At 38.1% G+C, this 15,120-nt stretch overlaps 1 protein-coding gene across 2 annotated transcripts in view; it reads left to right on the forward strand.

Moving 5' to 3' along the window:
* The first annotated feature begins 441 nt into the window (after window positions 1-441).
* The window catches only part of CAB39 (calcium binding protein 39), a 51,581-nt gene continuing 36,902 nt past the window's right edge, over window positions 442-15,120 (forward strand). Inside the window, exons 1-3 of one of the 2 annotated variants that reach the window (XM_068101930.2) lie at window positions 442-568; window positions 9,693-9,865; window positions 10,334-10,498. In XM_068101930.2, coding sequence (XP_067958031.1) covers window positions 9,770-9,865; window positions 10,334-10,498 — 261 coding nt within the window. In that variant the 5' untranslated portion in view covers window positions 442-568; window positions 9,693-9,769. Of the gene's footprint in view, window positions 609-9,692; window positions 9,866-10,333; window positions 10,499-15,120 lie in introns of both variants that reach the window. The other variant, XM_068101931.2, reaches the window with a different exon arrangement.

The raw sequence follows: 15,120 nt of genomic DNA on the forward strand, positions 1-15,120 counted from the left end.
CTTTAGTGGTGGCCTCAAGGTTTGCATTACTCTTTAGTGGTGGCCTCATGGTTTGCATGACTCTTTAGTGGTGGCCTCAAGGTTTGCATTACTCTTTAGTGGTGGCCTCAAGGCTTGCATTACTCTTTAGTGGTGGCCTCAAGGTTTGCATTACTCTTTAGTGGTGGCCTCAAGGTTTGCATTACTCTTTAGTGGTGGCCTCATGGTTTGAAAAACGTTACATATTCCCACTTTATGGTTCTTTATGGTTCTTTATGGTTCGAGGATCAATGGCACGACTCGTTGTTCGTGATTCAAAATAAGAATATAATTTATATATCAGAATGGTGTAAATTCAACAATATGGCAGCACGTGATCGTATATATAGATATATATTCTGTATAAATAATTTTTAAAAACAAAACGATATGCGGAGACGTCACGCGACGCTACTTCCGGGCATGCGCCGTGAGGGCCAGCTGAGAGGTCACGTGACGCCTGACGGACGTCGTAGTGCTTCCGGGCATGCGCCGTGCCGACCAGCTGAGACGTCACGACGCCGCGCATCGAGTAGGAGGCACGGGAAAGGTAACCGGGCGTGAGGCGTCAAGTGTGTGGTCTTTGTGTGGTAAATGGAGGTCGACGTGTATGTCGGGTTCGAAGGTCGACCCGCGGCGTCTCGTCGCACACCTGCGTTTACCTCCGTCTCCTCATTGCCGTCCGTCGTCCTTCCTTTTTATTTATTTTCTACTCCATTTGCTCTTTCTCCTTTTCTTCATCGACGTCTGTCTTCCGTCCGTTCGTGCTTTAAGACCCTCGATGACCGTGTACTTGTCCGGCCGATGACCCAAGGCCTGCTGCGATCATTACCTTTGCCTAGGGTGTGTCCTCGGTCTTGGAGGAAGAGTTTTGTCATCTTGCTTTGTCTGTTCATCGACCGTGAAGCACAAACTCGCCGAATGGTTCATGTTCATGTTGACATATTACGTACACCTGCAGCCAGGCCTGACATGCCCTGGAGGCATCGACGATGACGTATAGTGTCCACCATGGTGCCCCGTGGTCATTGAGGTCTTGGGTTGAGGCTCAACATGCTGTCATGTGCAAGTCCTGCAACTTGTCTCTTACGATTCATGTGGACAAATAGATTTGTCTTTTATAAATAAATTAATACACATAGATTTGTCTTTTATAAATAAATTAATACAAATAGATTTGTCTTTTATAAATAAATACAGATAGACTTGTCTTTTATAAATAAATACATACAGATAGATTTGTCTTTTATAAATAAATACAGACAGATTTGTCTTTTATAAATAATGAAATACAAATAGATTTGTCTTTTATAAATAAATACAGACAGATTTGTCTTTTATAAATAAATGCATACAGATAGATTTGTCTTTTATAAATAAATACAGACAGATTTGTCTTTTATAAATAATGAAATACAAATAGATTTGTCTTTTATAAATAAATAAATAAATACAAATACATGTCTTTTATAAATAAATACAAATAGACTTGTCTTTTATAAATAAATACAAATGGACGTCTTTTATAAATAATGAAATACAAATAGATTTGTCTTTTATAAATAAATAAATAAATACAAATACATATCTTTTATAAATAAATAAATAAATACAAATGCGCTTGTCTTTTATAAATAAATACAAATAGACATCTTTTATAAATAAATACAAATAGACTTGTCTTTTATAAATAAATACAGATAGATTTCCCTTTTATAAATAATGAAATACAGATAGATTTGTCTTTTAGAAATAAATAAATAAATACAAATAGACATGTCTTTTATAAATAAATAAATAAATACAAATAGACATGTCTTTTATAAATAAATTAATACAGAATACAGATAGACTTGTCTTTTATAAATAAATACAAATAGACTTCTCTTTTATAAATAAATAAATACAAATAAACTTGTCTTTTATAAATAAATATGTCTTTTATAAATATATACAAATAGACTTGTCTTTTATAAATAAATACATACAGATAGATTTGTCTTTTATAAATAAATAGACAGATTTGTCTTTTATAAATAATGAAATACAAATAGATTTCTTTTATAAATAAATAAATAAATACAAATACATGTCTTTTATAAATAAATAAATACAAATAGACTTGTCTTTTATAAATAAATACAAATAGACATGTCTTTTATAAATAAATACAGATAGATTTGTCTTTTATAAATAATGAAATACAAATAGATTTGTCTTTTATAAATAAATACAAATAGACATTTCTTTTATAAATAAATAAATAAATACAAATAGACATGTCTTTTATAAATAAATACCGATAGATTTGTCTTTTATAAATAAATTAATACAGATAGACTTGTCTTTTATATATAAATACAAATAGACTTCTCTTTTATAAATAAATAAATACAAATAGACATGTCTTTTATACATAAATACAAAGACGTCTTATAATTAAATACAAATAGACTTGTCTTTTATAAATAAATACAGATAGACTTGTCTTTTATAAATAAATACATACAGATAGACTTGTCTTTTATAAATAAATACAAATAGACATGTCTTTTATAAATAAATACAAATAGACATCTTTTATAAATAAATACAAATAGATTTGTCTTTTATAAATAAATACAAATACATGTCTTTTATAAATAAATTAATAAATAAATACAAATAGACTTGTCTTTTATAAATAAATACAAATAGACGTCTTTTATAAATAAATACAAATAGAATTGTCTTTTATAAATAAATACAGAAAGATTTGTCTTTTATCAATAATGAAATACAAATAGATTTGTCTTTTATAACTAAATAAATATATACAAATGGACATGTCTTTTAGAAATCATGAAATACAGATAGATTTGTCTTTTATAAATATTAAAATAGAAACAGACTTTGCTTTTATAAATAAATTAATATAAATAGATTTGTCTTTTATAAATAAATAAATATATACAAATGGACATGTCTTTTATAAGTAAATACAAATGGACGTCTTTTATAAATAATGAAATACAGATAGATTTGTCTTTTATAAATAAATAAATAAATACAAATAGACATTTATTTTATAAATAATGAAATGCAGATAGATTTGTCTTTTAAAAATAAATAAATAAATACAAATGGACGTCTTTTATAAATAATGAAATACAGATAGATTTGTCTTTTATAAATAAATAAATACAAACAGACATTTCTTTTATAAATAATGAAATGCAGATAGATTTGTCTGTTATAAATAAATAAATATATACAAATGGACATGTCTTTTATAAATAATGAAATACAGATAGATTTGTCTATTATAAATAAATAAATATATACAAATGGACATGTCTTTTATAAATAATGAAGTGCAGATAGATTTGGCTATTATAAATAAATAAATAAATATATACAAATGGACATGTCTTTTATAAGTAAATACAAATGGACGTCTTTTATAAATAATGAAATACAGATAGATTTGTCTTTTATAAATAAATAAATAAATACAAATAGACATTTCTTTTATAAATAATGAAATGCAGATAGATTTGTCTTTTATAAATAAATAAATATATACAAATGGACATGTCTTTTATAAATAATGAAATACAGATAGATTTGTCTTTTATAAATATTAAAATAGAAACAGACTTTGCTTTTATAAATAAATTAATATAAATAGATTTGTCCTTTATAAATAAATAAATATATACAAATGGACATGTCTTTTATAAGTAAATACAAATGGACGTCTTTTATAAATAATGAAATACAGATAGATTTGTCTTTTATAAATAAATAAATAAATACAAAGACATTTCTTTTATAAATAATGAAATGCAGATAGATTTGTCTTTTAAAAATAAATAAATATATACAAATGGACGTCTTTTATAAATAATGAAATACAGATAGATTTGTCTTTTATAAATAAATAAATACAAACAGACATTTCTTTTATAAATAATGAAATGCAGATAGATTTGTCTGTTATAAATAAATAAATATATACAAATGGACATGTCTTTTATAAATAATGAAATACAGATAGATTTGTCTATTACTAGGGCATGCCCGTACGTGGGTGCAATGCCCGTACGTGGGTACGTGGGTACGTGGGTGCGAGTACGGTGACAATCCCCCCCCCCCTCTATTTACATGAAATGGTTTGGTCCATGAAATGTTTTGGTTCATTCGCAACGCCAAAGCGAACGGCGAACGGCTTGCGAGTACAGTGACAATCCCCCCCCCTCTATTTACATGAAATGGTTTGGTCCATTCGCAACGACCACAGAACCCCCCCCCTCTATTTACATGAAATGGTTTGGTCCATTCGCAACGCCAAAGCGAACGGCTAAATCGCCATAGCTCGGTAAGTACTTGTCCGATTAATTTCAAACCTTGAAAAGGCACATCCTCGGGTCCCCAGCAATATACCTGGCAAGTTTCAAGTATATCGGACCCGTGGTTGTCGAGAAACAGCGGTCACAGACATACAAACATACAAACATACAAACATACAAACATACAAACATACACACAGAGATTACTGGAATTATAGATAGACTAGGGCATGCCCGTACTATATATAAGCTAGGACGTGCCCGTACGTGGGTGCCCGTTCCTTGCCAAAAAAAAAAAAAAAAAAAATTTGTGTAGGGGTGTGTGTGTGTAAACATCCTAGGGCGTGCCCGTACGTGGGTGCAAAAAAACATGCGTGCAAACAACAACAACAAAAAAAAACTTTGAAACCACGTGGCAGTAACGACCACAGAACCCCCCCCCCCCCTCTATTTACATGAATGGTTTGGTCCATTCGCAACGACCACAGAACCCCCCCCCCTCTATTTACATGAAATGGTTTGGTCCAAAGCGAACGGCTTGCAGTGTTTGGTAAAGAAATCGCCATAGCTCGGTAACTACTTGTCCGATTAATTTCAAACCTTGAAAAGGCACATCCTCGGGTCCCCAGCAATATACCTGGCAAGTTTCAAGTATATCGGACCGGTAGTTGTCGAGAAACAGCGGTCACAGACAAACATACACACATACACACATACAAACACACAGAGATTACTGGAATTATAGATACATAAATAAATAAATATATACAAATGGACATGTCTTTTATAAATAATGAAGTGCAGATAGATTTGGCTATTATAAATAAATAAATATATACAAATGGACATGTCTTTTATAAGTAAATACAAATGGACGTCTTTTATAAATAATGAAATACAGATAGATTTGTCTTTTATAAATAAATAAATAAATACAAATAGACATTTCTTTTATAAATAATGAAATGCAGATAGATTTGTCTTTTATAAACAATGAAATACAGATAGATTTGTCTATTATAAATAAATAAATATATACAAATGGACATGTCTTTTATAAATAATGAAATACAGATAGATTTGTCTTTTATAAATATTAAAATAGAAACAGACTTTGCTTTTATAAATAAATTAATATAAATAGATTTGTCCTTTATAAATAAATAAATATATACAAATGGACATGTCTTTTATAAGTAAATACAAATGGACATGTCTTTTATAAATAATGAAATACAGATAGATTTGTCTTTTATAAATAAATAAAGAAATAAATACAAATAGACATTTCTTTTATAAATAATGAAATTGTCTTTCAGGATTGTCTTTCAATCCTGACAAATCTCACACTCTTACTATGTCTGTCCGAAAAGACCGACTGGAAAACCCTCCCATCTACTTTCTCAACAATCCTCTCCAAGAAGTTCTGTCGCTCAAGCTTTTGGGTCTCACTATCTGTGATTATTTTTTTTGGGAAAACCACATTTCCAAGCTGGCCTCCAAAGCCAGTCTCCGACTGGGCATCCTCCGTCGTGCGAATCTTTCCTTGGCACACCTGAGCTCCTCACCACATACAAGGCTTTCATCCCCAGCTCAATGGAATACTGTTCCCCCCTCTGGGCCGGTGCTCCTGCCTCACACCTAGCTCGGCTTCACGCTGTTGAAGCCAAAGCTTTCAGAATCATTGGAATCTCCTGCGATGAAGCTAACTCCGAGGGCCTTTCACTCACTCATCGCAGGCAGGTTGGTGGTCTTTCTGTCTTCTAACGACTCCTCTCCGGCCTTGCTCCCCCAGCTCTCTCTGTGCTCTGTCCCCCAAATATTCCTGCAGGTCGCACAAGATCTGCCTGCAACCCTCTTATGGTTAAACTGCCAAAATCTAGGCTCTCTGCTCACCTTCACTCTTTCATTCCTCTTTTCTCCCGCCTCTGGAACAAACTCCCCCACTCCCTTCAATCCCACTCCTCCCTCCAGGTCTTTAAAACAGCTGTTCACCACCATCTCTTATCTTCCCCCATCCAAAACCTTGATCTTTTCTACCCCTGCTAATTCACCCCAGATACACTTTTTCGAAATTCCAACTTCTTTCCTGGAAGTCCTTGCAGTGTCCATATGTTTTATACCTCTTCCACCTCCCCACAAGCCCTCTCCCTCCCACAGTTCTCTCGATGTCCCTGCTCTCAAATGTTGTGTTTGTGTCCTTCTCCCTCTCTCCCCATCTTGTCTACCGCTCTCCTACCTTATTTTGTGTTTTATGTGTCGGTTTGACTTTTTGTGTGATTAATGTTAGCTCTTTCATGAGCCTCGATCTTGTATACTAACAAAAAAAAAAAATGCAGATAGATTTGTCTTTTATAAATAAATTTATATAAATAGACTTGGCTTTTAGAAATAAATAAATCTAAATCGATTTGTCTTTGATAAAAAAAATAAATACAAATCGACTTGTCTTTTATGAAGAAATAAATATATACAAATAGACTTGTTTCTTATAAATAAATAAATACAAATAGACTTGGCTTTTATAAATAAATAAATACAAATGGATTTGTCTTTTATAAATAAACTAGCAGAAGTACCTGGCATTGCCGGGCGGGGGAGGGGAGGGGGAGGGGGAGGGGAGGGGAACGGGGGGAGAGCGAGCCCCTTGGTAAAGCGAGCGATTTTTTTTTTTTTTCATAGCGTTCATAGTGTCATAGCGATTTTTTTGTTCATAGCGTTCATATCGTTCATAGCGTTCATAGCGTCATAGTGTTTCATAGCGTCATAGCGATTTTTTTTTCATAGCGTCATAGCGTTCATAGCGTCATCACGTGATCACTCTGAGCGAATCAGCACCCACCTGCTCTGATTCCGTTGATTCCGTGCGCTGAAATGCGCTGAGGTAAATATGAATAAAAAATATGGATCGTCAAATATTTTGAGTTCGGCCACGTTCGTCCCAGGCTCAATGGCCATGTCTATGCCAAATATCAAGCACGTAAGCCTCTCCGTTTAGGAGCCTATCGGTAACATTACACACACACACACACACACACACACACACACACACACACACACACACACACACACACACACACACACACACACTGTGTTTTATATATACTAGGGCATTGCCCGTACTATATCTATATCTAAAATTATATCCCCCCCCTCTATTTACATGAAATGGTTTGGTCCAAAGCGAACGGCTTGCGAGTACGGTGACAATCCCCCCCCTCTATTTACATGCAATGGTTTGGTCCAAAGCGAACGGCTTGCGAGTACGGTGACAATCCCCCCCCTCTATTTACATGCAATGGTTTGGTCCAAAGCGAACGGCTTCCGGAGTTTGGTAAAGAAATCGCCATCGCGTGCACAAACGCGCAGGAAAGCGAATGAATCGCAAATTCGGTTTTATTCGTTTTAAAACATAGTTTAACGCCAACATAGTTTGCAAACGTGAAATAAATGAATACGCTCTCAAATGTGCCATCCGAGGCAGAGTGTGTCCGCCACGTTCGGCACACGCGATCGTTCGCTGCTCTCTGATTGGTTGAATCGTTTTTTGGACATAGCTCGGTAAGTAATTGTCCGATTAATATGAAACCTTGAAAAGGCACATCCTCGGGTCCCCAGCAATATACCTGGCAAGTTAAAAGTATATCGGACCCGTGGTTGTCGAGAAACAGCGGTCACAGACAAACAGACGTACAAACGTACAGACAGAGATTACTGGAATTATAGATAGATAGATAAATACAGAGACTTAGCTTTGATAAATAAATAAATACAAATACACTTGATTTTAATAAATAAATACAAATAGACGGCTTTTATATGAATGAACTAGAATCCGGGCACTCGGTAGAGCGCATACCTTCGCCGCAGCTACTGTTCTGTACTTGGCATGGGAGTGTATGCGATGTGAAACTTTATGTGAAATGCGATCGATTTTTAAAAATCAGAATTTGAGCAAATCTGTTTCATTCGTCTGTTAATATGCCTCCCCGATTGACAAATCTGCAATTTGAATTTCATTTGAGGTTGAAATGATTGCGGGAGATCGCGTTATAGTGATGACGTCCTGGATGGACATCTTCTTCTTCAGTCGCTCATAACTTTGAGTGAAATACGATCGAGTTAAAAATAGTCAGAATTTGAGCAAATCTGTTTCATTCGTTTGTTAATATGCCTCATCTCTTGACAAATCTGCAATTATAATTTTTTTTGAGGTTGAAATGATCGCGGGAGATTGCGTTATAGTGATGACGTCCTGGATGGACATCTTCTTCTTCAGTCGCGCATAACTTTGAGTGAAATACGATCGAGTTAAAAATAGTCAGAATTTGAGCAAATCTGTTTCATTCGTTTGTTAATATGCCTCATCTATTGTCAAATCTGCTATTATAATTTTTTTTGAGGTTGAAATGATCGCGGGAGATCGCGTTATAGTGATGACGTCCTGGATGGACATCTTCTTCTTCAGTCGCTCATAACTTTGAGTGAAATACGATCGAGTTAAAAATAGTCAGAATTTGAGCAAATCTGTTTCCCAAAATCTAATCAAATGTGTGCCGTATAATAACCAATCATCCCACCAAATTTCATGCAATTCGGTTGAATACTTTTTGAGTTATGCGATTAACATACACACACACAGACATACAAATAAATACACAGCGATCAAAACATAACCTTCCGCTTTTGCGAAGGTAATGAATACAAATACACTTCACTTTAATAAATAAATACATACAGATGGCTTTTATAAATAAATAAATACAAATATTTGGCTTTTATAAATAAATAAATACAAATACACTTGATTTTAATAAATAAATACAAATAGACGGCTTTTATATGAATGAATGAATACAAATACACTTCACTTTAATAAATAAATACATACAGATGGCTTTTATAAATAAATAAATACAAATATTTGGCTTTTATAAATAAATAAATACAAATAGATTTGGCTTTTATAAATAAATACAAATAGATTTGGCTTTTATAAATAAATACAAATAGACTTGGCTTTTATATGAATGAATGAATACAAATACACTTCACTTTAATAAATAAATACATACAGATGGCTTTTATAAATAAATAAATACAAATTGATTTGGCTTTTATAAATAAATAAATACAAATAGATTTGGCTTTTATAAATAAATAAATACAAATGGACTTGTGTTTTATTAATAAAAAAATACACATACTTTTTTTTTATAAATAAAATAAAGACAAAATGAAATAGACTTGTCTTTTATAAATAAAAAAATTAATACATATAGACTTGTCTTTTATAAATAAATACAAATTGACGACCCCACTCTTCCTTCTTCCCATCCCCAGCCGCAGGAATCGCTGACCCTCTTGGGTCTTCATTCCTGGCGTTTGTATTTCTTCCTTGATCTGCCTGCACCGTCATTATGCCTCTCTTTGGGAAGTCGCACAAGACCCCCGCCGAGATAGTTCGACATTTGAAGGAAAGCCTGTCGCAGCTGGAAAAACAGGACAAGAAAAAGGTGACTGGCATTTTTTCTAACACGGGTGCACATCACGAGGGGCCACCATGGAGGCCGTTGGGATGGGTTGGGTGGGAAATTGGCGACGGGGTGGCATCGCAAGATAGCCGGTTGTACTTGGGAAGATGCACATTCCAAAAAATAAAATGAAGGCACGACCTACCGACAGGTATGGCTGCCCATCAGGGAAGATTGAGGTCCGACGTTAGGTTGAGCGGTCTTAGACGGAGACGACTCTCGAGAGTTCGGATCTGAGCCTTGCCTACTAAGTAGATCTACCACATGATGCCTTCATCGTCGGACAAAGCAATCCATCCACTATTGATTTTGGATTTGAGTGGTGGAGGGGGCTTCACTGCCGCAGTTATGGGAATGCATGCATTTTGTTTCCGAAGTAATTATCAACATCGGAGTGTGGATCTGCATGCGGTGAATCCTAACCCGGTGCGACCTTGATAAATCCTTCAGGCGAGCGACGAGGTCACGAAAGGCCTTGCTGCTATGAAAGAGGTGCTCTGCGGGACTAGTGAGAAGGAGCCTCAGCCCGAAGCGATGGCCCAGCTCGCTCAGGAGCTGTACACCACCGGCCTACTGCCCCAGCTCCTCGCTCAGCTCCAGCGCATCGATTTTGAGGTTCCACATGTTGGGTTTGGCTTGTCGGATTGTGGATGTTAAAACGTGTACGCCGTTGTGCCAACCATTCATGTTACTAGAACTGTAATTCTTGGCTGTTGTTGAGCTCGATGATCGAAATGCCAAGGCACTTGCGCGATCATGTTTTTGTTTTAGTTTTTTGAACGATCAGCTGTGTTGTTGTCTCAAATTTATTTTCCTCACAAGAAAAGAAAAACGACCTTATTGTGGTTGGTGGGGAAATGGCGTAAGCACCCATGTGTTGCGCATTATCTGGGTTTATTTTTGGCACATCTCCGTTGCGGATGGATACGACATGAGATATGTTGCGCCATTCCATACCGTCCATGTGTCCTTCGCGAAGAGTAGGCGCGATGTCGCCAGCAACATGGACAAATTCCAAATTCCTGCCCTAACTCGTCGAACGTCAGGCCTGGCCAGCCGGTTTGTGAACACTCGGGCCACGCTTCCCCCGACCAACCCCACAAGAAAGGTGGGTTAATGGTGGCCATTAAAGAAGAAGATTATCAATCTATCCCAGTCCATTAACTTCAATTTTTTTTCCTATCTTGTGCCAGATCGCTCCACTTCTTTCCCCGTCTTCGCACCGGTCTTCTCTCGTGAAGGCTGGTCACTAGGGTCATCAACAGGCTCTGGGGCCTGTTGCGGGGTCAAGTGTGCGTGCACACACTGTCTGCTTCTGAATGCGTCATGTTAATTGCATAACGTCATATCCACGGCAAGGCGCAACTAGTTGGATATGTAAAGGCATCGTTGAAGCTTTGCGCAGCAATGTCACGGTATGCGTCCCGTCGTGTGGCACGGCTTTATTTTGGAAGCGGTGTTATAAGTGGCTGTGTGCAGTATGTGCTGTGTACTGTGTGCTGTATTTAGCTCTTTCACGAGCCTCGATCTTTTAGCCCCAAAAAAAAAACCGGCTGTGTGTTTAGGCTGAATTGAACCACTTCCGGGAGCTTTGACCTTTGTCTGTGGGGATGTGGTGGTGGGACCCACAGAGAAACACTCGCCATTGCAAGCAATGTTGTTGTTGTTGTTGTTGTTGTTGTTGCTGCTGCTGCTGCTGCTGCTGCTGCTGCTGCATAACGGCTTTAAGGGGAGCAGTTTATTTAAAAATAATTTAGTCTCTCCCGGGTTGCACCAATTGTGCCGAAAAGTAAAGCATTTCAGAACCACCCGATGGTCGGCATGAGTGCCCCTCTTAAGCCATTGACCGTAACTGATGACGCTCTATTTACGTTTCGACCAAACCCTTTTGCTGGACCACATGGAAGTTGCCGTGCAAGGTCCATAAAGTTTCGTCTCTCTTGACACGGGTCTCTGTCCTCCCCACCCCTGCTCCCTCTTGCCCAATGTTGTGCATTGAATTTTTAAGGAATAACATTGCTTTGAGACGGTAGATGATGAAAAAAATTTCTCCGAATTGTTTTTTCCGGGATTTTTAAATTTATTTATTCCGAGAGTTGTAAAAGATCAAAAAAATCGGACAATTTATTCTATGGTTTCACATGATAATTTATTGTGACCACCCCAACCATAATTACATAACTTACTTTTTGGTACACCGTACCTACAGCCTTTTATATTTACAAAAAATGTTTTTTATGCCTCTGTTGTTATTCCTTGTAGTGAAACGCTCTTGAAATTAAAAAAACATCGAAATCGCTATTTTTAGTTGATTTCGCTTTACATCCGTGTACATAGTCATCTTTAAGCAGCATTTGCGTCCTCATTCAATGACGTCACTAGTGACTCTACCACATGATGCCTTCATCATGCCATCTTCAAGCAGCATTTGCATCCTCATTCAATGACGTCACTAGTGAACGAGACTCGCTGAAGGTATTCGCTTGAGCTTCTGATTTTTAGGATCTCTCTCATATATCCGACCATACTACACTGCCTCCTCTGATAACCCAGTATCCTCGTGAGGTTTCGTGGAGAAATCCCTTTTCGCCGACAGTCCCCAATCTTCCACCCAAAAGGAGTGCCAAGTTCAGGAACCTATAATTCAAGTTTTTCCGGCCATATCTTGCAAGCTCTTCCTTTAAACTCATCATGGGATCTTTAACGGCCACAAACTAATGCCAGCAGGTGGATCCCCCGGGTTAACATCAGAACGAGGGAACATGTACTTGGTGATGCAACCACCAACCTGCGAGGCACCACCCCGACAGTTTAGATTATTAGATTCCGGTCGGGAATTGAACTGAGATTCTACGGCTCAAAGGAAAGTGCACGACTCTGCTCCTTCCTCTCAGACATATAAGGATTTTGTGTGGGAGCGGGGGAATCATGCTGACATCAACAAATTGGGAGTTTTTTTTCTTTTAGATGTCTTTTGTTTTTCTTTAATAATTAAGTGGCTTCATTTTTAAGAAGCCTTGTGTTGGCTTAGCGGTTAGGGTGCAGGCTTGGGATCCTAGGATCCTGAGTTCGAATCCCGGTCGATCGCTGAATTAACACCAGGGGGGTTGACTCAGCCTGTCATCCTTCCGAGGTCGGCAAATTGAGTACCAGCTTGCTGGGATGAATGATCACGGTGTGTACCCTGATTTAGAATAGGTACACCATATCCCTGCGCATCGTAAGAGGCGACCAAGGGTTTGCGTCAGGAAGGGCATCCGGCCATAAAAACATTGCCTCAAACAGGGAACCATGATTGTCATGGGGCCCGCAAGGCCAACCCCCGCTCTGGCGGGGAAAATGGCCTTTAAAACGATCATTCATTCATTTTTTTTCTTCATTTTTAAGAAGCCTGGTGTTGGCTTAGCGGTTAGGGTGCAGGCTTGGGATCCTAGGATCCTGAGTTCGAATCCCGGTCGATCGCTGAATTAACGCCAGGGGGGTTGACTCAGCCTGTCATCCTTCCGAGGTCGGCAAATTGAGTACCAGCTTGCTGGGATGAATGATCACGGTGTGTACCCCGGCTTAGAATAGGTACACCGTATCCCTGCGCATCGTAAGAGGCGACCAAGGGTTGGCGTCAGGAAGGGCATCCGGCCATAAAAACATTGCCTCAAACAGGGAACCATGATTGTCATCGGGCCCGCAAGGCCAACCCCCGCAGTAGCGGGGAAAATGGCCTTTAAAACGATCATTCATTCATTTTTTTTCTTCATTTTTAAGAGCCACAACCAAAGGAACAATGCAAATGATATGGATGGTGGAGGCAAGTTTCCAGACCCTTACTGTAATCGCACACTGCATGCATACGCTTCTCTGACGCAAGAAAGTGCCTGACAAGTGAAAGATAACGAAACAAAAGTCCACAGTCAATGATACCAAAGAATGGAGTAAGCTGCTGTTAACAACCACATTCTTTGGTGTCCATGCTTCCTCCCCTCCCCTCCACCCCCATCCCTCTCCATTGAAAGCGACCATGGGAGTAAAACGATTAATAGCTGTAAAACTACAACTTTTCACGAGATCCTTTTTGACCGTGGCCCAAGGCTACGTATAAGCTAATTATTGTGATTAATTTGAAAAAGCAAAACTATTTAAGTTGAGGTGTCGGGTGGGTTACCCCCTTCCCTTCAAATTCCCTCATCCGGACCTCTCTTCTACACAAAGCAATCTGAACCCGCTCTGCTCTTATTGACTTATCATTCTCGACTGTTCCTGAAGGGACTGGAGAGGCTATTAATGTGTCTGTGGGTCCGTCTCCGTTTCTCTGTGGGTCCGTCTTCGTTTCTTGGTCTGTCTGCCTGTCTGTTAGCATGTGTTTCTCGGGCAGCCCGCCTGTATTTCTCAGCCCTTTTGTCCGCTTGTGTTTTTCGTTCCATTTGTCCACCTGTGTTTCTCGGTCCGCCTGTCTGCCTGTGGTTCTCGGTCCGTCTGTGGCTCTTGGTCCGCCTGTTTGCCTGTGTTTTGCGTTCCGCCTGGCTGCGTGTGTGTGTGTGTGTGTGTGTGTGTGTGTGTGTGTGTGTGTGTGTGTGTGTGTGTGTGTGTTTGTTTGTTTTTCCATCTATCTGTGTTTCTTGGTCCATCCCTCTGTCTGTGTTTCTCTCTCGATTTGTCTGCCTTGTTTGGCTCTCGATTTCTCTGCCTTGTTTGACTCTCGGTTTGTCTGTCTTGTTTGACTCCCGATGTGTCTGTCTGTCTGTCCATGCATCCATCCGTCAGTCCTTGTCTCGTTCCGCTCATCCTCCAGTGTGCACACAGATCTACTTTAATATTGCGCCTCTGGTGTGTGACGGCGCTCGCCCGGATAAATGCCCGGGCGAGGCTCTGTATTGTTCAACACTCTGTCTTGTTCATATTTGCAGTCGAGCCAGACCAACATGTCGGTGGTGAAATCCTTCACTTGTCCATTAGACTTTAAAAAAATATATTCCGAGACCATGGTCATGTTGAGGGTTAATGGTGCTATCCACTTTCAGGTTCTGGTATTATTGGAGCTTTGTCTTCTTGTGCTGCCTTGATGTTATCCTGAGGGCTTTCCATTTGCTAGCGCACGTTTCCTTTGATGTGACAGCGCAGCTCCAATGAAGTGTTGCTTAAGCTTTCCTTCATTCAAATCTCCCACATGCTTTATCACCAAGGTTAGTCATGGAGTTTCTCCCAGAAAGTTTTCCCAAGAACTGCAGTGAAATTGGTCATTT

Source organism: Myxine glutinosa, chromosome 5 (assembly GCF_964187855.1).
Source record: "Myxine glutinosa chromosome 5, kmMyxGlut1.1, whole genome shotgun sequence".
NCBI lineage: Eukaryota > Metazoa > Chordata > Myxini > Myxiniformes > Myxinidae > Myxine > Myxine glutinosa.